This window comes from Callorhinus ursinus, unplaced genomic scaffold (assembly GCF_003265705.2).
Source record: "Callorhinus ursinus isolate GAN/ISIS: 27379988/994484 unplaced genomic scaffold, GSC_fseal_2.0 scaffold142, whole genome shotgun sequence".
In the NCBI taxonomy this organism is placed as follows: Eukaryota; Metazoa; Chordata; class Mammalia; order Carnivora; family Otariidae; genus Callorhinus; species Callorhinus ursinus.
Window position 1 is genome coordinate 147,884 of NW_027397204.1, and position 23,665 is coordinate 171,548.

Consider the following 23,665-nt stretch of genomic DNA (forward strand, 5'->3'; position numbering starts at 1 on the left):
TGGCCTTGCGTCAATGTATGTTTTTGCTGAGAGCCAAAGAGCCCTGGGGTTGAGAACAGCCCCCCCCCGCCCCGGGCCTTCTTTCTTGGCTTTCTCCAGTCCCCAGTCTCTGGTGTTATGGGTGCCTTTTTACCTAGTACAGGGAGGGTATTTTTCATATGGGAGATTTGCTTCCTACTTTCGGTGGAACGGAGGAGGGTGTGAGTGTCCTTGAACTCGCTGTTTTGTAAGTAACTTAATTAAGATAATCAGTATGCCAGAGGGGCACGTCGTGGGGGCACCCTGCCCTTTCTCCCCAGATCATTGTAGGGGAAGCCAAACTACCTCTCCCCATCTTAGGTTTTCAGCTAGGACTCTAACAAAAAGATTAACAAGAGAAAAACAGTTAATGCAGGCAGTGCACATGAAAAGTAACTCTGAATGGCAGCTTAGAATTCCAACTTAATTTACCATCTTCAATAACGTACAGTAAATTTGCAGAGAGATGACGGGACAAAGGAAAACAAATTTAGGCCCCAAGGGAAGGTAAACAGAAGGGAGGGAAGTAATGGAGAAAAGTCTATAGATTCTTCTGGTTCCTCTCTGGACTGGTAAATGTCAGTCTCCAGTAAAAGGAGAATTTATATCCAGCCTTGAGGCAAAGCGGGGGGAAGGTAAAGAGCACTTCCTGTGTCGGCTGCTTTTCTTTTTTCTTTCTTTCTTTTTAAGGTTTTATTTATTTTTGAGAGAGAGCACCAGCAGGGAGGGGTAGAGGGGAGCGAGGAGCCCAGTGTGGGACTGGATCCCAGGACTGTGAGATCATGACCTGAGCCAAAGGCAGACACTTAACCGACTGAGCCACCCAGGTGCCCTTTTTTCTCTTCTAACTTGAAAAGCTTTAATTTACACAAATAACTACTAAATACAAAAAGTAGATTAAAACAGTTTTTTTTTCTGGCAGAGTTTAAATGCACATAATGGATAATTCCAAAGAAAATGCATTTTCCCTACAGCATTCAGAACTAAAATTCTACTGAAGTCTTTGCCTCTAACTGCTTTGGCTGCTTCTAAATTACCTTCAGCTCAAATAATTTCTATGACAAAGTGGCATATTTGGGGTGGCCTATTCTGTTACCTTTCATCATCAAAATTTCTGTTTTTGTTTTTGTTTTTCTTTCCTCTTCCTTACATGCTCAGTGGTCATCACATGCCTGAGGCTTCTCATTTGGACAGTATTTTTATTTTGGAAATGAAATGGGGTGGGGGGCACACAGGGAGGAAGGATGAGTTTGATTCCTGTTACACTATGTCAGGCTGCTTGTCAGGTGTTTGTGCCTTGTAAGCATTTAAACCTTAGACATGCTTGGATTCCATGTCTTTTAAGATGACTTCCAGTCAAAAGTCATCGCAATCCAGAATCTAGAAATACGATTCTAAGTTGTTCAAAATTGGAAGGGGTTCAGGGTGTCTGGCTGGCTCAGTTGGAGGAGCATACGACTCTTGATCTTGAGGTTGAGTTCTGGCCCTACGTTGGGTGTAGAGATTACATAAGTAAATAAAAAACCTTTTTAGGGATTCTCAAGGTTATAAAACCCCGAACACCTTGAGATCAGAAGGAGAATGTGGTCTCTGAGAAAGCAAAAAGCAGGTATGACGGCGGCTGTCACTGTCAGACAAGCCCATTCCGCGATTGTGATGGAGACAAAACACGTCTCCTGTGTAACCAGGTTGAAGCGCAAAGACACAAGACCACATGCAAACCACAAAAGTGACCACACATCCCTGTCTCAGCTAGCTGCTGCTTTACCAATTAGAATTTTAACCTGTTCTGTTCTACTTCCTAATAAAAAGTAGAATATCTGATCAAACAGCAGTGGCCTGATTTCCAACAGCATTCATCCAGAGCAACCTTTCCTTCTTAGACCCTCCCCCAAGCCCCCAACACAAACTGAAATCCTATAAATTCCTCCCACACCCTCTCACTGAGACACCCCACCTCCCGGCCTCCCCACGGTGTATGGGATCCATGCTGCTGTCACAGGTCCCATCAAATTGGGTTCGGCCACAGGTGGGCTTTAGCTGGTGGGGTCCAGCATGACCACAAGCAAGTCAGAACCCTATCAGCCTCCCAGCCCTCATTCCCATCCATCCCAAACTTGGCTCCAGACTTTCAGTTAAATTCCCCAGATACAGCAACATCTCTTAGCATCTAGAGCCAAAAGGAACTTCCTGCAGATTTCTAAGAACTGAAACAAAATGCATTCCTGTTCGTGATTTATTGATAGGTTTTCAGTAATCAGGTATTCACAGAAGGGAACACTCACTCCATTGTGTGATTCATAAGCACATTCCATCCTCCTTTCCATGTCTTAACTCAAATCTTAATTGCTTTAGTTCTGTTTATTTTCCAGAGAAACTCCTAAAAGAGCTTGGAGAATTCTGGGGTTCTCCCACATTTTTCTTTAAACAAGGCTTTGCATCTGTTATAAAACCTTTCTGTTACTGCAAAATGGAAAAACCACAATTGTATGCATATCAGTGGCTCTTCATTCCTCTGGGACTCTGAGCTCCTACTTACTATGGATTCGAAGCCTCAGGATACACGAAAATGAAAAATACTGACAACAATTTAGCGATGAGGGCAGAGAGAAGGGAGATAGTGTAAATTGCATCAACTTGCTCCTTAGGAGACATATAGGCCTCTTGGAAGGTGACCGTAAGATTAGCGAACTCATTTCTCTTTCCCTGAGTAACTTGAAGGCACACTCATCTGAAGCTGATAATTCGGAAATAAGTTGGGGCGGGGGTGCAGGCAGGATGGGTAGGGGCTAAGGGCTGGGAGTGGAGGCCAGTGAGGAGGCTGGAAGAGGTCTTCTCATGAGGGTAATTGACAATTCTTAGCACGGTGTCTCATTTCTTTGGAGAAAAAAGAGATGCCTTTGGAATCTCTTACATTCACTGACTCTCTGTCCCTTCCCTTCCCCTCCCCTCCCTTCCCCCCTCCTCTTATGTCTTCTCAGTTTCCCTGTGTGTGTGTGTGTGTGTGTCTGTCTGTCTGTCTGTCTGTCTCTCTCAGTAATCACCTGCATACACTTTCTGTGATATTCACCCTGGAAGATCCTCAGCCAAAGTGGGGCTAAACTCTGTATTTTCATGTTCGTATAGCCTCCCCCCAGACGGTGAATGCAGGTAGCCCTGCTTTGGAGGGTTTGCCTACCAGGTAGGAAAAGAGGCTGCAGGGGGTAGATTCTGGAAAGAACTCAAAGAGTGGTCCACACGACCCTGACCCCTTCCCGGGATCCTCCTATTTCCGCCTGTTCAGTCCAACCTCACTTGGTTGGCTCCCGTAAGTTCCCTGTCTGCCCCTCCTCTGTGTTTCCTGGAACTCTCCACTGCAAAACCATTTCCAGGAATATGACTCAAGAGATGTCCCCACTCAGCCAGACCTCAGCGTCTTCTTGCTCCCCAGGACACACTTCATCTCCCTCCACCTCCGCGAGCCCCTCTAATACACAGAAATCCATCTGTGTCTTCTCCAGGCCTCCTCACTTCCTTTCTAGCCACCCTTCCCTTATGCAAACCCTGGTGCAGCAACTCACCTAAATTGAACACAGGCTTGGTAAATAGGGGAATGGTGTCACTGTTATAATGCGGATCTATCATTAAGTCACTTCTGATTATTATCAGCATGCCAACAGTGTGTGCCCCAAGAAAGAGCAGTTGACTGCAAAGCTCCCTCGCAAGCCACTACATTCAGTACTACACCCGGTGCCCATTCGCCCTCATCCTTTGTCCTAGATTGGTCTAGCAAAAGAAATGAGCCCGAGACCCTGAGCCAGAGCCACCCCTCAGGGGCATGTCCACAATTCACTGAAAGCTCGCAGCTGCCTCCTCCTCACCTGCGGCTTCTGAAGAAGGATCGAGGTAAAGCCCCTGCCGACCAGCAGCCAGTGGGAAACTCTGATCCTGCTCCAGGCCTCCGAATCAGAATCTGTTGTTTAGAAAACCCTCCAGGGAAGCATAGGCTCGGGTAAGTTAAAAGAGGCGCTGCTCCGGGAGGGCCAGGGATGGGGAGGGGATGTCCTAGCGCTGATAAATCATCAGATAGATTTCACGGTGGAAACGGTACTCAGAGGCTGTTGGACAGGCGGGAAAAATGTGTGATGAGAACACAGAAAAGTAAGCAAAGGAACTAAGAGGAACCATTTAACGCCTTCCCTCCTCCATCTCCAAAAAGCACAAGAAGTTGTACAGGAAAGGAAAGGAAATCAGATGCGATACTTGGATCCGTAAAATCACAGCTACATAACCAATAGTATTGGAAACACTGAACGGAAGGGATATATTTCTATTGTATTAATTAGTCAGGGTTCTCCAGAGAAACAGAACCAAATCTGCATTTGGGAAGAGTCATTCTGGCAGTCTGGAGAGTCAGCTGGAGCCCTGATCTTTTGTTGGTCTTACTCACAGTCTCAATTAAAAGGCAAAGTACAAACTGGGGTGGTGAAGGATTTGGGCCACAAATGTAATACAGGGCTGACATCTTTGACTTATAAAAAGTGCATACAGACTGATAAGAAACAGCAGAATCTGTCTGGGGGAAAATGGGCAATTCGCCTGAAAAGATCACTTCCAGAATATATTAAATGGTTAATAGGAAAAATGATCAGCCTCACTGCCATGTAAATGCCTAGCAAAATAATAATTTGATCTATTTCACCCATCCCATTAGAGATAATGGGGAGGCATAGCCCTCAGTGTTGGCAGGAATTAGATGAGAAAGACATTGCCATTAACCGGGTGTGATAGGTTTAACAGCTCAGGAGGGAACTTCGGCAATAAGCTCATAATTCAACTTACAGACCTGATGACTATATTTCTGGGAATTTATCAGAAAGTTTGTCAGGTAGTTATCAAAGATGTGGACAAAGACTTATGTATAAAGTGTACTAGTTATAGTAGGCAAAACAAAAAAACAAAAACCCACCCAAAAACCTACTAAGAGGGGCACCTGGGTGGCTCAGATGGTTAGGCTTCTGCCTTTGGCTTGGGTGGGGGTCCCACATCAGGCTCCCTGCTCGGCAGGGAGACTGCTTCTGCCTCTCCCCCTGCTCCTGCTCTCTCTCTATTTCTCTGTCTCAAATGAATAAATAAAATCTGAAACAAACAAACAAACAAACCCACTAAGATATCCCACCCTCTTGGGAATCATAGGAACCTACGATATGATATTATATAAGCATAAGCAATGTTTCAAATTATGCAAAAGCTTCATCAATTCTGCCAAAATGTGAATAGAGGCTATCATTAGTTGGTGACATTATGAGTGATGTCTACTTTTTTAAAGAAAATGTTTTTCCAGACGTGGCTGGCTGGCTTAGTGAGGCATGCAAGTCTTGATCTTAGGGTTGTAAGTTTGAGCCCTGCATTGGGTGTAGAGGATACTTATTTTTTTTAATTTTATTTATTTATTTGACAGAGAGAGAGAGAGAGAGAGCGAGCGAGAGGAGGAACCCAAGCAGGGGGGTTGGAGAGGGAGAAGCAGGCTTCCTGGGATCATGACCTGAGCCAGAAGGCAGAGATTTAACAACTGAGCCACCCAGGTGCCACCCTGAGGGTACTTAAAAATAAAGTCTTAAAGGGGTGCCTGGGTGGCTCAGCCATTGAAGCAGTAGACTCTTGATTTTGGCTCAGGTCATGATCTCAGGGTGTCGAGATGGAACCCTGTGGTGGGGCTCCTGCTTAACGTTCTCTCTCTTCCTGTCCCTCTGCCCAACCCCCAGCTCACATTCTATCTCTCTCAAAAATAATAATAAAAATAAATAAAATTAATACATAAGAAATAAACATAAAATCTTTTTAAAAATAAACAAATTTTTCCATATTTTTAAATTTTTTCATAACAATAAGAAGTTTAGCCCCAAATAAGGAAATGCAGGCTGAATTGCTTGCAGGGAGGTAACTTCTTGGAGGCCTTGAAAACGGAATCACACACATGCATTCCCAGCCTACCTTTAAATTTTCAACCCACATAAACAACAATAGGATAACAATTTACCCTCTTCTAAATCCCTATGGTATGCTAAGCACTTTACTTGCTTATTCTCATTTAATGCAGCGCCTCTCCAAAGAAGGTATTATTAACGATATTCCTAATTTAGAGGTAAAAGAAGTGAGGCTTGAAGCGGTGAATGAACTGGCTTAAGGCCTTACAATCTCATTTAGTGTTGCCCCGACCCTCTTCCTTTTTCAGCTGATTGCCTTTTATTTAGTCCAGCTCATCAGTGTATATCCTGGTCTTTGAGCTGAAGACCACAAATGCACAGACCCTTCATCTCTCTGGAAAACTTTTTTTTTCCCCCCAAAGGAAATGCATCTGGGGCCTGGGGGCAGGCTTTGCTGGGAGCACTTCCCCCTTCCCTCTTCCTCTGGCCTTTAACTGAGGCCCCTGGGGCCGGGAGCAGCTCTGTCACTGGGTAGCTGGGCTCATTGGTGCCTCTTCCTCCGGGATCAGAGGTCAGTACCTGCAGCGGCTCTCATTCCCCTGAGAGCGCCAGCAGCCAGGAGGGCATTTGCTCTCCCTCTGGCTCCTTCCCCCCAGTCCTGGGCCCTCTGCCCCGCACCCTGTTCTCTCTCCAGCTCCCCTTTCTTGTGCCTTCTCCTCTCGACTTTCCCCTTTTTTCCTCCAGTTCAATCCCCTGGTTCCTGTCTTTGCCTCCGTTGCTTCGTCTTTATTGTCACTGCAGAAAGCGAATACCAAGTTACTATATTTGGGGGAGAAAGAGGCTTTTTATAGAGCGGTGGTCCCAAGACTTGTTCACTGACACGCAACCCATTAATGGGCACCGTGTCTCACCATTCCCTCCTCCTGCGATTCCCTTGGGGTTTCAGGGCCTATTCTGTGGCTGTACCCGTGCTTGAGCAGACCGGGCGGTGGCTGCGCGGGTGCCAAAGGCTGCACCGACCGAGAGAGTCCGCAGTGGGAGGAGGCGAGGGGGAAGTTTCGGGTGCAAAGGTCTAGAGCGTTCCAGGTTGGAAAGAGCGGTAGGGAGGACGCAGCCGAAGGGTGTCTGAAGAAACTTCGTGATCTCCTGTGCATTCATCTCCTAGGCGGAAGTTCTGACGACCGTGGACCCCCGGCAGCCTGCTGCCCCAGGAAGGCTGGAGATGGCGGTTTCCCCAAACTTCTCCCTCCCCAGGGGTCTGCTCATCCTCACTTTCTTCCAGCTGTGCAAGCCGGATTCGGGTAGGCGCCGCCTGGGTCTCCCTCTCTGGTCCCCTCACCCGCACCCCCGGCCGGAACCGCTCACTAAAGGTCTCGCTAGCGCCCTCCGCGGGGGTCCCCGAGGCGCAGGAGCTACGGTCGCGGGCACTGAGCCCGGTCGGCGTCTGCGCTCAGCTGCCCGCTCCGCACCCTGTCTGCCCGCCTGGTTTTCGCAGCCCACTTCGACGTGATCGGGCCGGCGGAGCCCATCCTGGCCATGGTGGGTGACGACATCGAGCTGCCCTGCCACCTGTCCCCGAACGTGAGCGCCGAGCGCATGGAGCTGCGCTGGTTCCGCAGGAAGGTGGCGGCGGCCGTGCTGGTGCGCCGGGACGGGCGCGAGCAGGCCGGGGAGCAGGTGGCCGAGTACCGCGGCAGAGCCACGCTCGTGGCCCGCGACATCGCGGCAGGGCGCGTGGCCGTGAGGATCCACCGGGTCAGGGCCTCGGACGACGGCGAGTACCGATGCTTCTTCCGGCAGGACGGGAGCTACGAGGAGGCCAGCGTGCACCTTCAGGTGGCCGGTGAGCGCGCGGGGTTAGCCTTCCTCTGGCGACTTCCAGGCGGTGTACCTTTTCCTGTGGCCCCGTGACTTTGGAAACCACCAGATTCTTTGCCCAAATCCCTCCTGGGATGGAAAAGGTCGGCAGGCCTAGAGTGGGAGGTGACTCGGAGGGGCGTTTGAGAGTGGGGACAGAGCATTTCGCCATGTCATGAGTTAAGTAAATGGAAGATGCACCGGCTATATAACATTCTTCTCCGTGAGTACCTCGTAATACACTTGATCCGGTCTCAGAACTGCACATTTAGGTCGTGTCTATTTTTCACCACTACGGTGAGGCTCTGGTGCGCATCCTTTGAAGCTGCTTTATGGATTAGTACCTAAGGGCGGATTTCCTAAGATCCTAGAGCGTGGCTGCTCCTTAACATTCTTGATCCACCGAGAAAAGTGTTTGGTTTTTGTTTCCTTTTTGCCTTCAAGCCCAAATTCAGGGTGGAAACCATAATGCAAATGGTAAGCATTCAGGAGGAGAGTAAGCACTGTGCTCTGACTTTCCCTCTTACTAGTGAATGGAAGCAAACAAATCTCTTTCTGAGCCTTATTTCCTGCTGAAAAAATGGGCATGCACCTATCAAATGATATTTTGCAAGAATGAAATAAAATTACACGATACCTAAGAAACTGCCTTGTCGACGCTTGCAGAAGCATTGCATGCTTGTAAGATATTATTACTGTGCCTCAGACTGCAGGTCGGTGGCTCTGCAGCATATAAATGTATTGCCTTTTATGTATATATTAAAGGTAAAGTTAAAAAATACTGGGGTGTAATTTGGGTCCCTGCCTCAGAACAGGGTGTCCCAGGCAGCAGCATTATGTATAACTCACATTTCCTTTTTAGAGAATTATCTTAAAAGTTGACTATAAAACCCTAGGGATGTGATAGCATAGAATGTCATTATTACCTTTTATGAGTGAGAGATATATTTGAGATTCTTCTGAAAGTGGCAGCGCTTTCCATGAACAGAATCCGCATTGTCACGTAGACACACATACCGGAACGTGGATTTCAGCTAACAGTGTGGACACGTGTTTGAGGTGTCTTCTCTGCAGCTTGGTGTTTGTCTCTAGTCTGTAGAATTGTAAGAAAATAATCAGGCTGAAGACAGAAGGGAAAAACAGCTTTATGTTGATATATGTTAGGACATAACTGTGTTGGGGGGAAGATGAGGTTGAAACCCACTTAAGAAAATTCCTGAATCAGTATCACAGGTAAAGGAAACTTCGATTGTCAGCTCCAATCTCAATGCAAAGAAGCTGCAATCCCCTTCTCTTCAAGTTCTCCTTCTCGGATCATCCTCAAATACGCACTCCTGTTCTCCTCTTCAAAGTCTTTTCATAACACTTCAGACTGCAAAGCTCTCTCCCCTCTCTGGAGCTCCCTTACTTGCCTTATTTGGCCATTGGTCTCCCTGTTCCTGCTGATTAGAAAAGCTCCCTATGTCTGTCCATCAAACTTCTGCCCTCACTTCAAACCCTAACTCCCAGTATGGCATCCCTCTCTGGTAAGGTTATGAAATTCCTTTTATTGATACCACAGCTTCCTTGTGTCATGAAACAGGAGGTGAGTCCCTCTCACTCCCAGTCCCTGTTGTGCTTCTTTTTCTCAAACTTTGTAACCCTGTGGTTATAAGGCTCCCAGAAGGGTGTTCACTGAAAAAGTAAGGCCAGCCTCTCTCTCCATAGCTCTGGGCTCTGATCCTCACATCCACATGGAAGTTCGAGAAAGTGGAGAGGTCCAGCTGGAGTGTACCTCAGTAGGATGGTACCCAGAGCCCCAGGTACAGTGGAGGACTTCTGAGGGAGAGAAGTTTCCATCCACGTCAGAGTCTAGGAATCCTGATGAAGAAGGCCTGTTCACTGTGGCAGCTTCAGTGATCATCAGAGACCCCTTCATGAAGAATATATCCTGCTGTATCCGGAACCTCCTTCTTGGCCAGCAGAAGGAAGGAAACATTTCCATACCAGGTCAGTGAAATCAACGCTGGGTTCCTATTGGACACAGTTTCAGGGCCATATTACCTGGGACACCTGCCCAAGGCATGCCCTCATGGTGCAGCTGTCTACTGTCCCCACCTAAGCTCCTGACCACTGACATGAAGGAGCCCCACCAATTTTACTAGAAGAGAAAAGATTCTAAATGCATAAAATCTGCCTTGATCTCATAGAAATTCCAGATTTTCCGTTTTAGGAGATATATCTTAGATACAGAGGCTTTGCCTCTGGGGCCTTCTCTCCTTGAGTAACAAGAAAACCCATTTCTACCCTTGCCCCTCTGTCTTCCCCATCCTATACTAGAGCTCCGTCTAGGTTTCCAGTGTCCTCAGGAAGGCAAATCTCATTATTCCCTCCAGACTACCTCTGGTTCAGGCAGGAACCTTTCCTTATTCTTTGGTCATGGAGTCCCATCCTGTAGCACACAGAGGTGACATTTTCCCTTCCTGATTTACTTCCTTCATCCCCTTGGCTTCCATCCTGCATTGAGAGTTAAGAAAGGATTTCCACAATAACATGAATTGATCCATTACTTTCTTCACTTCCCAGGTCCTGTCCCGAAGTGACTCTTCTCTTTTTCTTGCCCATAATCAAAACTTTATTGAAAAACTGATACCAAAATAGATCATGGTTGTATCTCTTACAAAATTAAACATAATTACATTATCTTGGCACACTAACTAGAATTACTGAGCCGATAAGGCTTTCTGCAATGTAACAGAAATTCAAGAGGTTGTGGGGACCTTTAGTGTTGCTTTCTTCTAAATGAACACCCTTCTGTGAGTCTGGCCTTTCTCCTGTTGGCTGGCACAGCACTGCTGAGCTCCCTCTACAAAGGATCACCGTCTGAGCACGGCTGAAATCCAGGGTAATCTTGTAGCAACCTTGATATTTTCTTTTTTTTTTTTTTAAGATTTTGTTTATTTATTTGAGAGAGAGAGAGAGAATGAGAGACAGAGCATGAGAGGGAGGAGGGTCAGAGGGAGAAGCAGACTCCCTGCTGAGCAGGGAGCTGGATGCGGGACTCGATCCCGGGACTCCAGGATCGTGACCTGAGCCAAAGGCAGTTGCCCAACCAACCGAGCCACCCAGGCGCCCCGCAACCTTGACATTTTCCATCCATAAAAAAGGAATTTGGGCTTTGAACTACCCATTTTCTTTTTAAAGATTTTATGTATTTATTTGACAGAGAGCACACAAGCGGGGGAGGGCAGAAGGAGAGGGAGAAGCAGACTCCCCGCTGAGCAGAGAGCCCAATCCCAGGATCGTGGGATCATGACCTGACCTGAAGGCAGATGCTTAACCAGTTGAGCCATGCAGGCGCCCCCTAGCCATCTCTTTTTCTTTTTTTTTCTTTTCCCCTTCCAAGGGCAGGTGTAGTAAATCTCCAGCCAAAGGCATTATCTTCTGCAAGCCCAGCCAGTCCCCATCTCTAAGGTGACACTGTCAGGCCCGAAATGACTCCTGTTCATCTTCATTCCTCTCTTTCTCTACCCTCTCCCACCAAGATCAAAATTTTTCTGAGAAGCTTAGAGCAGCAGCATCAGAAGGTCTATTTTTTGCCCTGGGAGGAGTGGGAGAGGGCCAGGTCATCCTCTCTTCCAACCACCTTCGGAATCAAGTAGAGCTGGCCTTGCTCAGAGTCGCACAACAACCCGTCCTTCTTGTGGATTTTGTTTCAGCTTCCTTCTTCCCAAAGTTGACTCCCTGGATGGTGGCCGTGGCTGTCATCTTGATGGTCCTAGGAGTTCTCACAATTGGGTCCATAGTTTGCACTTGGAGACTCTACAAGGAAAGATCCAGACAGAGAAAGGATGAATTCAGCTCTAAGGGTAAGTCATAGGCTGCTTGTCGGGCATGCTTCCGAGTGGGGTTGGATCCAAGTCCTTTGGGATGGCTGCCAGTGGGAAGATATTTGATTCTAGAATTCTGAGAGTCAAGAAGGGGGATATTAAGGCACCAGAAGCCTCTGACACCCTATATGAAGGTCTGGGGCAAAGGAGTCAAAACCAGTGCTAATTGAGATGTCAGACCTGCTGTTCACTCACTACCCTCCCTCAGACTCTCTCCTCACTTCTAACTTGGTTTCCCAGGAAAGATTAAAGATCTGATCCCAAACCAGTAGGAACTTCCTGCACATTTCTTAGGAAAACAAACAAACAAACAAACAAACCCATAATCCTTGTTCATTTGTTGATAGAGTTACAGGGATCAGGTAATCATGAATTAACCCTTCACTCCTTTGTGTGTTCCTCACACTAGCTTTCTCCCCTCCCTCATGTCCACTCTAGAAGGTCATTAAGGTATTTCTGTTTCTTTTCCAGAGAAACTCCTGGAAGAACTCAATAAGTTCTCTCTTCTTGTCATTATTTCGCCAACAAGGTGTTCTCTCTCTTATTAGAAAACCTGTCACTGACTCTCTCTCTCTTTCATTGCAGAGTTGAAAAAGGCAACGGTGCATGCAGGTCGGTGGCTCTGAACTTCTCAGACTTCTCAGGGGCTCTGAGGCTCTATGCCCCCGGGATTCAAAGTCCTGTCATACTTGGAAATAAAAACACTAACCCATTTTTGGGGGGATAGATAGGGGAAAGATGATGGCAGATGGCCTCCACATTTTCCTTAAGGCACATAGAAGGCCCCTGGAAGACGTTTAGAAGACAAGCCCCTCTGACAGGGACTTGATGGGTGACTGTTGATGGGTCACAGGAGGGGGCCAAACAGCTCTCCTCCTGTGGGGACCTGCCAACTTCTAGAACAGTGCTCTATTTTTTTTTGAGAAGAAGGAATAGGTCTTGTGACCCCTAATGCTTACTGATGCTCAGACTTGCTCTCTCTCTGTCTCTAGTTGATGTGACTCTGGATCCAGACACCGCCCACCCCCACCTCTTTTTGTATGAGGATTCCAGATCTGTCCGACTGGAAGATTCACGTCAGGAACTGCCTGAGAAACCAGAGAGATTTGACTCCTGGCCTTGCGTGTTGGGTCGTGAGACCTTCACGGCAGGGCGACATTTCTGGGAGGTGGAGGTGGGAGATAGGGCTGACTGGGTGGTCGGGGTGTGCAGGGAGAATGTGGTGAGGAAAGGGTTTGACCCCATGACTCCTGAGAATGGGTTCTGGGCTGTGGAGTTGTATGGGAATGGGTACTGGGCCCTAACCCCGCTGCGGACCCCTCTCCCCTTAGCAGGACCGCCCCATCGGGTTGGGATTTTCCTGGACTACGAATCAGGACAGGTCTCCTTTTACAATATGACTGATAGGTCCCATATCTACACTTTCTCCAACGCCTCCTTCTCTGGCCCGCTCCGGCCTTTCTTCTGCCTGTGGTCCTGTGGTAAAAAGCCCCTGATGATCTGCCCAGTCACCAACGGGCCTGAGAGAGTCACAGTTGTTGCTGATGCCAAGGACTTCACTAAGGAGATCCCACTGTCCCCCATGGGGGAGGACTCTGCCTCTGGCGATACAGATACCCTTCATTCTAAGCTAATCCCCATCCAGCCCAGCCAAAGGGCACCTTAAGGAATGTCCCAGCCCAGCTACTTTCCTTTGTCCTAAGCCCTCCCCTCCGGCCCCTCTGACACACCAGCGGCCAGGCCCGCCCAGCCCCTGTTTCCCCCTGTTGGGGAGGGATCAGTTGGTCTTGGGAGGTGGGGTGCGGGGTGCGGGGCCTTCCTCATCGGTTTCTGTACTGATCCTCAGGGGGCAGGAGGTCACGCTGAAGCTGCAGCAGTCTCCTGTCCCCGGAGGCCAAATCCTATAGGGAGGGGCGGCTCAGCGATCAAGATGGGGTTAGGTTGGCATGGGGTTGTGACAGAAACATCTGGGCGTCCCGAATAGGGATGTGTAGAGGAACAGGTTTTCGGCAAGCAGGAAACCCAAAAGGTTCTAGGAAGAGAAGATTCAAGGCTGAAATCCCATAAAGGAACTGGGGGGTACATCACGATGGACTGTGAGGGGAACCCAGGCCAATGATGAGCACCTGGCCCGCTTCTAGACTTTCTGGGCCTGTATGTCCAGCTTTCTAAGACACCTCCTACAAAGTAGAGGAAACTGGCCCTACTTCCGCGGGATCTGAGCCATGGGCATGGGGACCTGGGGAAGGGATGAAATGAGCGGGGCTGGGGGGCAGACCAAAGATCTGATCCAAGAGAAAACTTCAGACCAAACCCAGGCTGGGTGCCTGGCTGTGCCCCAGATCCTGCTCTCCTCTCGGCCTCGGCCTGTTTCCCCCTCACCCCGGGGGTCCTTCCAACCTCACTCCGTGGACGCCACACAAGTTTCCAGCTCTCTTCTTCCTTTCACTGTAGAATCTCTCCATCCCAGAGGCTTTTCAGGAATCCTCCTCAGTGACATCACCCCTTTATCCGCCAGGGTCGGCCTCGGCGCCCCTCAGCCCTCCTCCCAACCTCTGGGTTAAACCCCCAAACACACCTTCAGTTCGCTCCCCCTGCCACCCATGCGCACCCCCTGCCAGCGTTCACTCGCCCCACCCCGCAGGCTGCTTTTCCCCTGGGCCCCCAGATGCTGCGTGCTGGTGTGAGCTCAGCTAGCTGACCATGTCCCCTTGTGTCTGCACTTTCCTGTACACAGTGGCTCGAGGGCATGCCCCCGAACTGCAGATTTATCTGGGCGCACACCTTCCATTTCCATTGCATTTTTCCAGTTTCCAGAGTAGATGTCGCCCACGGTCTTAACCTAATAAATAAGTCTGTTGATTGCTGAAGGCAGCACCTGCACCTTTCCTTTATCCCGACAAGTGCAAGTGAAGTAAGAACAAGCGGGAACGCAGCTGGCTGGCCACGGCCGCGCGTCTGTGTGTCCAAGGCTCACCCGTGGCCAGAGGGCGGGGGCTCGCCAAGGCAGGAGGCACAAGGGGCTGTTGGCGCGTGGGGATCTAGCTGCCCACAGAGGCCAGCGTGCTGGTGGCTGCCCCCACTCAGCCTCCGTTCAGGGGGCGGGGGTGACTCCATATCCACTCCTAAAAAGGTAATTGACTCCTGGTGTAGGTGAGTGAGGCCACCTCTTCAAATGTTCACAGCACTTTTCCAGGGGGAGGAAATATTTGGGAAATTTTTAATGGTAATGCCTTGTAATCGGAAAACCAAAAGCAAAAAAACTTGATCTTTAGAAACCCCTTTTCCAAGGATTTCTGCTTCAAAGCCCTGTAGTTCAGTGACATGCGCACTTTCCCTGTGTCGCCCCAAGCAAGGGTCGACAGTGGTCTTCACAGAAGGTCTGACCTGAATGCAATCTGCTGCCCAAAGGGACAGAATGTGAGTCTCCAAAGGTTCCCCAAGTGGCGGGAAAATCACCTCAGATGTGTGTCTCCTGCTAGGAAATCACTGGAATCAGATCTGTTATGGATCAAACAACAAGAAATCCAAATTCCAAATAATGCTCACCCTAACATATTATTTCCATTGTTGTACCACATTACATTTCTCATGATTAAGCTAAAAACCAACTTTGCTAAATTTTCAGTCTACTAACTACCCTTACAGAAGACTGTGACAAATTAAGACCCAACATGGTCTCTTAGGGGGAAATTCTGAACACCAGACAGGTCTATTATCGTCACGTTCACTTGTGGTTTGTGACTTACGACACTGTCAACAACTCTCCATTACTCACCTTTGTTATTGTCAGCCCCCAGGCCCCATTTCCGTTAGGTTTTGGTAATGATTGTGGTTATGATTATGAGTTAGGACTTTGGGTTCAACACCTACATAACCATATCTAGATAACCACATTTCCATATATGTACTGCTAGATTATTTTAAAATGAATCCTCCTGAAGGCTTGTAAATCAGGAGACCACACAAGTATTTGGGGAAGAGGTTGAGAAGATGTAATGGATGAGAAGTGCCTGTCGACATTTTCCCTCTGCCTCCTTCCAGAGATGAGAATCTGAAGCCAGGAGCCGTGAAGTGATTTGATTTAAAGCATTTAGTCTGTGCGCAAAGCAGGACCTGAACGCTGGTGTCCTTGCTCTCTGTGTCTAGGACATCTTCCGTGAACAAACCACAGTTGAATAGCGGGACTAGAGGCTTAGAGAAATTACCGAGGTGGGAGAGTCTTAGGCATGAAGAGGGTCAGGAGAAGAAAAAAGCAACTAAGTGTGCCACCTTTTACTTGGACCAAGGGCTGGCACCCAGAGAACCAGATAGAAAGGGCCCCTTCCTGTATCATTTCATGGATCCCCAACACCCAGTGTCCTTCCCATGCCCCTGCCTCAAACACTTCGCACCCCACACTGTCCACCCCATGCCACCCCTCCCCCACTGCCCTCCTGGGAGAAGAACATCATTTATCATGACTTTAAGTGTTCGTTTGTGTGCAAATTATACTTTTGGAAAGTCAGAGAAAAAGTCCAAATTTCTTTAAAAATACTTGGGAACCTCAGACAGGTGCTCTGCTAGTTTAATGTATAATGTGTATCCTGAAATGTTATGTGAAATCTCACCCAGAACAGACGGGGCTGTCCCAAGAACCCCTCTCCGAGAATATAAAGACAGTCATAGGTTTTAATCATCTCTGTGACTCCCCTCCCCTTCCCCCATGATCCTTGACCTCCCCAAGATCCATGATTTCCTTGACCATTCAAGGAAAATGGTCACCAGACACAGTACTGAGCTGACAGTAGATTCATAGGAAACATTTGTCTCCTTCCTTTCCACCCCCCCCCCCCCCCCCCCCCCCAGCTCTAGCTTCTTTGCTTAAGACACCTCTAAGGAAGAACTTACCTGATGAGCCTTGAGGCTCTCTTTCTAGCAGGCATCTGCTGCCAGGGCCTGGAGGAAATGATCAGTGTTGGTAGGTCTGGCTTTTTTTTTCCTGAATTTTCTAAAAGAGATGACATTTGGTGTTGCTGGACCTCTAAAACCCAGAAAGTTTATCTGCATCCTTGAGAGATATGTTTGTCTTCACAAAATGCTTACGTACAACCTCGTCCCATGCAAGCACTCCAATAATCGGATTTTAACATTCTCTACAGATTGCTTCCATCTTACCTCCTGGAGGGGTTGGGCTCTGGCCTTTCAGGTCCCAGGGGACACCTTCCTTTGGTTATAGTCATCCCTGGCCCTCTCCAGTGAGTCACATTCAGACGTCGAGGCGCAGGCGGGCACACGCATTCGGAGCCTCCGCACATCCCTGTAAGCTGTGCTTTGGGCCCCTACACTCTGTGATTCACACATATTTCAGGCCAGAGCCCTGTGCCACAGAGGCCTGAACACTTTTTTGAATGTGGCCCCTCCACTTTACCCTTAAAAGAAAGATCTGGGCTTTTCTTACAGCTAACCCCTAAAATAATGATCTCAAACTTGGGTGCACCGGAGAATCCCCTAGGGGTGGAGGGGAAGTCCCACCAAATACAATTCCCAGGTGGCACTCTTAGGTCTGAGGTGGGGGGATGTTGGCGATACCCACAGGCTTTCACATTTCACCCCCGGCTAAGGGCAGAGCCGGGTCTCTGAGGCCTGACAGGGTTGCTGTGCTCAAAGCGGGCGACTGCAAACTTGGGCATGGCTCCGAATTACATGGAGCGCTTGTTAGACACACCTTACCGGACTCTATCCCCCAAACGTCTCATTCAGTAGGTCTGGATGGGACTGCGAATTTGCCTCTAACTGGTTCCCTGGCGATGGGGATTTGATGCATAATTTAAGAGACGAAGCACTGTAGTTCTTCAACTGAATTTAGATGTAACTGTCAAGCACCTAGGAAAGTTTGTCAGGTGGCCAGAGGCAAAATGACTTGTCTACAATCCCGCAGGCAGTTAAGTGACCAGTTTCTAGCTTTGTTTGAAACTCTCAGTCAGGTTCCCAGACTCCCAGGCAGCGCTATTGTGAGCACAGGGTCCTGACTCTAACGCTGGGCGAGAAAACCTGAAGTGGTCCCATCTGACCTCAGGTATGTTCCGAAAGTGGCTGCACTGGAGGCTTGGCACCAAGGCCCCCGCCTGCCGGGTTTACTAGATACAGAAACTACTCACTTTTTCTTTTTTTTCTTTTTTTTTTCTTTTTAAAACTATTTATTGCAGTAAAACATCCATAGAGTAACGCCCGCAAATCCTCAGTGCACAGAGCTAAATGCACTCAGAAGAAGCCAGACCAGCCGGCCTCCTAACACCGATTCCCGGAGCGGGGGCGAGGGCGGTAAGCACCCGCTGGGGGATTTACAGGAAAGGCTGGGGAGGAGTAAGCGAGCATCTGCGGGCTCGGCCTCAGCCAGCACTTATCTGGAACGGCCTAGAGCCTCCTGGGGCAAAGTGTGTATGCCAGCAACACGGTAGCATTATTTAATGCCGAGGATTCTGTAGGATTCTGCCGAGAGTGCCCTTCTTCCCGGGCATCCCGCCCCGCTCCTCCGGGGCCTGGAATCGAATCCGAGGTCGCACAGCGGGTGCCCCTTGAACCCCCAGCAACCGAGCGCCCCGGGCAGATCTCGAAGGCGTGCTTTCACTCTTCCACCGAGGAGTTCCCGTGTCTTGAACAAAGAAGCGAATAGTGTTTCTGCAGCCCCAGAAGTAAATTCGGCGCAAGAGCTGCTTTCGCCGAGTCAGGATGGCCGAGCGGTCTAAGGCGCTGCGTTCAGGTCGCAGTCTCCCCTGGAGGCGTGGGTTCGAATCCCACTCCTGACAAAGCCGTATTTTTAGTTGTTAACGCTAGTGAATGTATCCCTCCACCTTTCCTATATTCCACCACCCCTTAGGATAATCAATTTTTAAAAAAAATTTCTTATCCGCACTCTAGAATTAAGCACTATGTACTTAGAAGACGATTTAAGAACTAGCATTTTTAATCTCCTCTGTCTCCCTCATATTCAAGGAATTGAAGGAATGTCAACTCCTAAATTACACTGATGTCCCCAGGGCCCCTCTTTCGTTTTGTTTACTTATAGATTTCTTTCTAATACCCTTTTCTCAATCTCATTTCCCAATAACTATAAGAAATTACTGGAGAAAGGTAATCTTTTTCTTTCTAAATGTGTTTGTAGAGCATACATTTTTGGTTTCAGTGCTTGCGTTTTTAATTCACGTAAATGACGCTCTTTCACATATCCCATTCTATTTTTACTTTATTCCTGTCCTACCATGGTTTTGAGGCTTATTTCTGTTACTGTATGCACATCTAGACCACATCTAGACCAATTGCTTCTAATTGCTGCACAGAGATCTGCAATTGCGTGTTCGCCTCCTCACCCAGGGATGACTCCCAGATTGGGTCCCACGCCTTGCCACCACAGAAAAGGGTGCTATTGATGAACATCTTCCTACATATTCTGCTCTGAAGCTTTCCTTGACATACAACAGGAGCAAATGGCTGGTCATGGGGGTCTGTCCATCGGGGCAGTTTGCAAAGTTTGCACTTTATAACAGGATCCCGGACCCAGGGAATGTGATTTAGAAACACGGAAATTCATGTTTAGTGACGTCTTCGGAAATAGCCCTAAAATTCAAGTTTCCTGATGTCCAGCCTGTTTATCTTAAGCATTAATAGCTAGTTACAAATATTAGCATACAATGTTTCTATTATGAACTCCAAACTTGGACAGTATTATTATTCTTACATAATTTATTACAAAACCCCAAGTAATCAAAAATCCCAGGTAACTAGAATTTTCTCCTCACCGTTCCTTTCTAAAAAAGAAATCCAATCTAATACCCACTTACAAAGACCAAAAACAGGGTGGATCTGTTTTATGATCACTGATATTCAGAATCATTCTGTCTTCTCCCAAATTCCTCAAAATTCACAGAAACGTTCATACATACACTGAAAGAAAAGTGAATTGGTATTTCTTAGAAAGATTGTCATCAATAAGGTTAGAAAAGAGCAACTAAACAAGGTTTCTTTTATTGCCCAGGAGGTCGCACAGTCAGTCCATTTCTGCCCATTTCGAGTCTCCACTTGGGCCTCGGCAGCATATGACAAAGGACGAAATGGCAAATAGGTGCAAAGAGGAGAAGCATTTAGAGATACTTGGAGGGCCAACAGGTTGGTTCAATGCTATTCAGGCTACATGGGTTCATCCCTGACTCTGTCACTTAGGAGCTGTATGGCCTTCCAGGTGACTTTGTATCCCCGTGCCTTGGTGTCCTCCTCTTTAAAGTAGGGGAAATAATTGAACCTTCCCTCATAAGGATGCTGTGGGAATTGCATGACTTAATATATATGAAGTGCTTGGCAAATAACAAATGCCTGGGAAATAATAAACACCAGATAAATGGTATTTTTTTGTTCCAATAGAGCACCTGTTCTTTGCAGGGGCCTGTGTGGAACTCTTGAGATCCAGAGATAGCCCTTGCCCCAGGAGGTAGACCAGATGGCAACAAAGTCAGCTAGAAAGCAAGTAGATGAGTGTTGCTATCCAGAGTGAAATGGGAAACATGGTCCCTGTCTAGCTCCACCTCCTCATAGGAGAACCTCAGCAGTCTAGCTAGAGACTCTACTTACTTCACAACTAGTAAATTCAAGGGCTACCTTTATTGCTTTGGTAACACATGGTCTTTTTGAAAAACAAAAACAAAAACAAAACCCCAAAAAACATGAAGCAAAAACAAAACAAAACATAATCCATGAAGCACTTGATACTTATCAACTGTCAGGTCAAGTCCATCTGTGGTCTTCATGAGGCCACAAGTGATGAGGATGCCCAAAGGCCTTTGGTCATGTCCACACAAGAGTTTCAGGTGCAAACACACCTCCTGCCCTCATTGCTTCCACTTACCCGCACTGGGCATCCTCTTTGTCACCTCCGGTCCACGCCATTCCCTTTGCGTGGAGCACTCTGTCCACACCTTTTCCCCAGCCCACTCTCTTGGCCTGCAGAAGTTGTACATCTCCTTCATGAGCAGTTTGGACGTCACTTCTTGCACGGAGTCTGCCCCCACCTCCTTCTACCTCCGCCAGTCTGGGTTAAATAGCAAACCGTGGCCCACAGTACCCCCACTCTCAGCGTTATTACAAGCCACCATCGAATTGTTTGCCACTCCTTCCCCCAGCCTTTTTAGAACACAATTCATGACCCGTGTGTATGATTAGCATGGTGCTTGCCATATACTTGGCTCTGGACAAATAGGCACTGGGTGGATAAACAAGCATTTGATTGTAAGTCATTTCCACTGGTACATATAAATTACTTTCGTGATTGATACGTGGAGAGTTAGAAAGGCTTTTAAGCTTTTGGGAGAGATGGTTAGACTTTTCACCTGGAATACTCTATAGCTTCAGTAGCCAGTACCATTACCTCAGTGGTACAGATCATGCGATCTCTGGAGGGGCCTCTGGGCTGGAAGCATCCCAGGAAAGGTATTCCTGGACCCTGATGGAGCAGGGGAGTGAAGGTTAAGTCGAATTCAATAACAGGATGAAGTAGCGGTCTAGTGTTGACTTCTGCTTGGTGACTGAGCTGTCCTCTGCACTTGATAGACATCTGCACTCTAGACCTGGAAGAAAGGTTTTCATGAGCAGAGGATGGGAGGATGTAGTAAAAAACAGGGTCTGCCTTTCCATTGCTGTCTGCCGCCTATAGAGAAAAGTGGGGAGTTAAGCTGCAGAGTGGAGAAATTCTCCATAAGAATAGAGTTGTTCCCTGAACTGTTTCTCAAAGTACTGGGTCACTTTGTTTCTGTAGATAGCACATATTTCAACCCTTGACCATCTACATGAAATAATGTGCCCTATAGGTAAAAGCAGGCTGGTGGGACTTTCTGTGCCAGGTGGTGGGGAGTTTGGCGGTGGGAGATGAGCAAGAGGGTTAGTAACAGCTTCAGCAAGCTTCCATTTCCATCGTCTTAGTTTCTGTAGGGGCCTGGCTGTGAGTAGAGCTCCAGACTTCTTTCCCACTTGCTTTTCTTCTCTTTTTTTTTTTCTTCCCTCTTGGAGAGTTTGGGAATAGGCACCTCAGCTCTTCTGGACTTCTTCAAGTCTGCCTGTTCTAGTGGGCTATCCACTCTGATAATACAATTAAGTAGATGCTTCTCCCTGACCTTCTTTTCTGAAATCTCAGTGACAAATATTTGTTTCGGTTTGATTTTCCTTTCCAAAAAACTCCGGACACAAACCACCTTTTAAAATACTTATTTACAGCTTGTGTTATGTGGTGGGGTTTTAGTGGCTGCTATGAACTGAGATGCTGCAGCTTATCAACAAAACCTTTATCAATCATTCCAGAGGTTGACCTTTCTAAAAATACTGCCTGCAGACTGTGAGAGAGCATCCGTTTGGAATTCCCCCAGGAAAGAGAATAGAATGACCAGAGATGATGATGTGGCTTGTAATTTAAACTTGGCGATTTTGCCTTCTGCTTTCCCTGGTTCCTTTAGTATGTGCTAAAAACATATTACATGTGAAATACAGACGTTGACATCAAGAAAAGTAGAAATTCTTTCTCCCTAAAGAAATGTAAATTCGTCTTTATATCTTCGCTTTGCAAGCAAAGAGCTCAATCTCAGAGCCACATAAAACACTTGAGTTAAATTCCGTAGGGGGACCGACCCCTCCTATTACACTTTGTTCGCTCATCCTCTTTATTGAGGGTGGGAAAAAACCGCAAAAGGCCCCGCTGGGATTCGAACCCAGGATCTCCTGTTTACTAGACAGGCGCTTTAACCAGCTAAGCCACGGAGCCAGCACAGTCGTGCCTTTTCGAATCCACAGTGAAAAGGAATGGTCTTCGCTTCTGTTGGTTGCATTTCTGGATTTTCTCACCAGTGAGGGACAGGAGCAGCCCCGATGCCTCTCCAGACCCTAAAGATGAAGCAGTCCCCGCTTCGCCCCCGGCCCCCAAGACCTAAGGAACCGCACGGCTACAGGAAAACTGAGTCCCCTTCCGGCGGCGCCAGAGGCGTCTTGTCCCAGAAGCTGCGGGGAGGAAGGTTCTCCAGCGTCCGCGGGGAGTGCGACCCGGGGCCCAAGGCGGGGAACGCGCCACGTTCACACCCGAAAGCTTCCAGCACCGAAAACTGGTCCCTCAGGAAGCGAACTGTCGGTCCTGTACTTTACAGTGTTTGATTAAAAGTCCAGTCATTCCTTACCCCATTTCTTTCCGTAATAATTGGGTTCCACCTGCCTGCTTCTAAGAGTTCATAATGTTAGCTAATGGAGTTCCAGAGTCGCACCTTAAAAATGCACCTGCCTGCTTCTTGCTTATAATGTTAGCTAATGGGATTCCAGAGTCGCACCTTAAAAATACAAGACTTCATAATGAAAACCTAGTCTTAGAAAGAGAGAAAAGAGCGGCCCCCTCTCCTCTGCAGCTACAGAGGGAGAGAAGCTTTCTTGTCCTAAAACTCGTTCGAAGGATCTGCTTGATAAGATGTCAAATTGAGAACATTCACAAGAATTTCTATATTGTCGTGGGGACTTGTGTGAGTATTTGTAACTGTTCCCAATTTATTCTAGTCTTTGTAAAATAAATCTGCCCTTGGGAATACAATTTGAACAGAGAGCCTTAGTGAAACTCCCAAGAATTTACAAATTATGTGGCCACAACTGTGAAAGTAACTTCCCCAATGAAATTATGATTGGCTGTGTTGCTTGAAATCTATTGTCATGGTGATAATGCCGAAATCAACATTTCAGTTTTTCTAAACTGTATCAATATTTGAAGGATTTCGCTGTCACACTCTATAAGGCAGCAACGGACACTTACCTTCCCCGACATACATGATGGGGGGTGAGGGGATGAGGTGTGAAAGCCCATGACGCTGCTAGATTTCCCATTTCAGTGAAACATAGAAGGTCTATGAAATCAGTTGGAGACTCCATGAAGTAAGCAACTATTTCTTTAATATTATAAAATTAGCCATCATATTATTAGCGTGCTTGGAGCCCACAGAATCATAAACAGTACAGTCACTCCTA

At 47.6% G+C, this 23,665-nt stretch overlaps 1 protein-coding gene and 2 non-coding genes across 5 annotated transcripts; 2 read left to right on the plus strand and 1 right to left on the minus strand.

The window, feature by feature from the left end:
- The first annotated feature begins 90 nt into the window (after positions 1–90).
- On the plus strand, positions 91–14,928 carry BTN1A1 (butyrophilin subfamily 1 member A1). 3 transcript variants are annotated; one of them, XM_073890356.1, is made up of 8 exons: positions 91–4,009; positions 7,090–7,225; positions 7,420–7,767; positions 9,489–9,770; positions 11,480–11,629; positions 12,122–12,142; positions 12,236–12,262; positions 12,643–14,928. In XM_073890356.1, the coding sequence occupies exons 2-8, from the start codon at positions 7,147–7,149 to the stop codon at positions 13,314–13,316; spliced, it is 1,581 nt and encodes a 526-aa protein (XP_073746457.1). In that variant the 5' UTR covers positions 91–4,009; positions 7,090–7,146; the 3' UTR covers positions 13,317–14,928. The 3 variants fall into 3 exon arrangements, with proteins under 3 accessions (XP_073746457.1, XP_025746932.1, XP_025746930.1); XM_025891147.2 differs by lacking the exon at positions 91–4,009 and adding an exon at positions 5,846–6,495; XM_025891145.2 differs by lacking the exon at positions 91–4,009 and having other exon boundaries at positions 6,524–7,225.
- Positions 14,929–18,355: 3,427 nt separating this feature from the next.
- TRNAL-CAG (transfer RNA leucine (anticodon CAG)) lies at positions 18,356–18,438 on the plus strand. Its single transcript has one exon. It is a non-coding gene; the product is annotated as a tRNA-Leu (tRNA).
- Positions 18,439–22,356: 3,918 nt separating this feature from the next.
- Positions 22,357–22,430, minus strand: TRNAT-AGU (transfer RNA threonine (anticodon AGU)). Its single transcript has one exon. It is a non-coding gene; the product is annotated as a tRNA-Thr (tRNA).
- Positions 22,431–23,665: the final 1,235 nt, after the last annotated feature.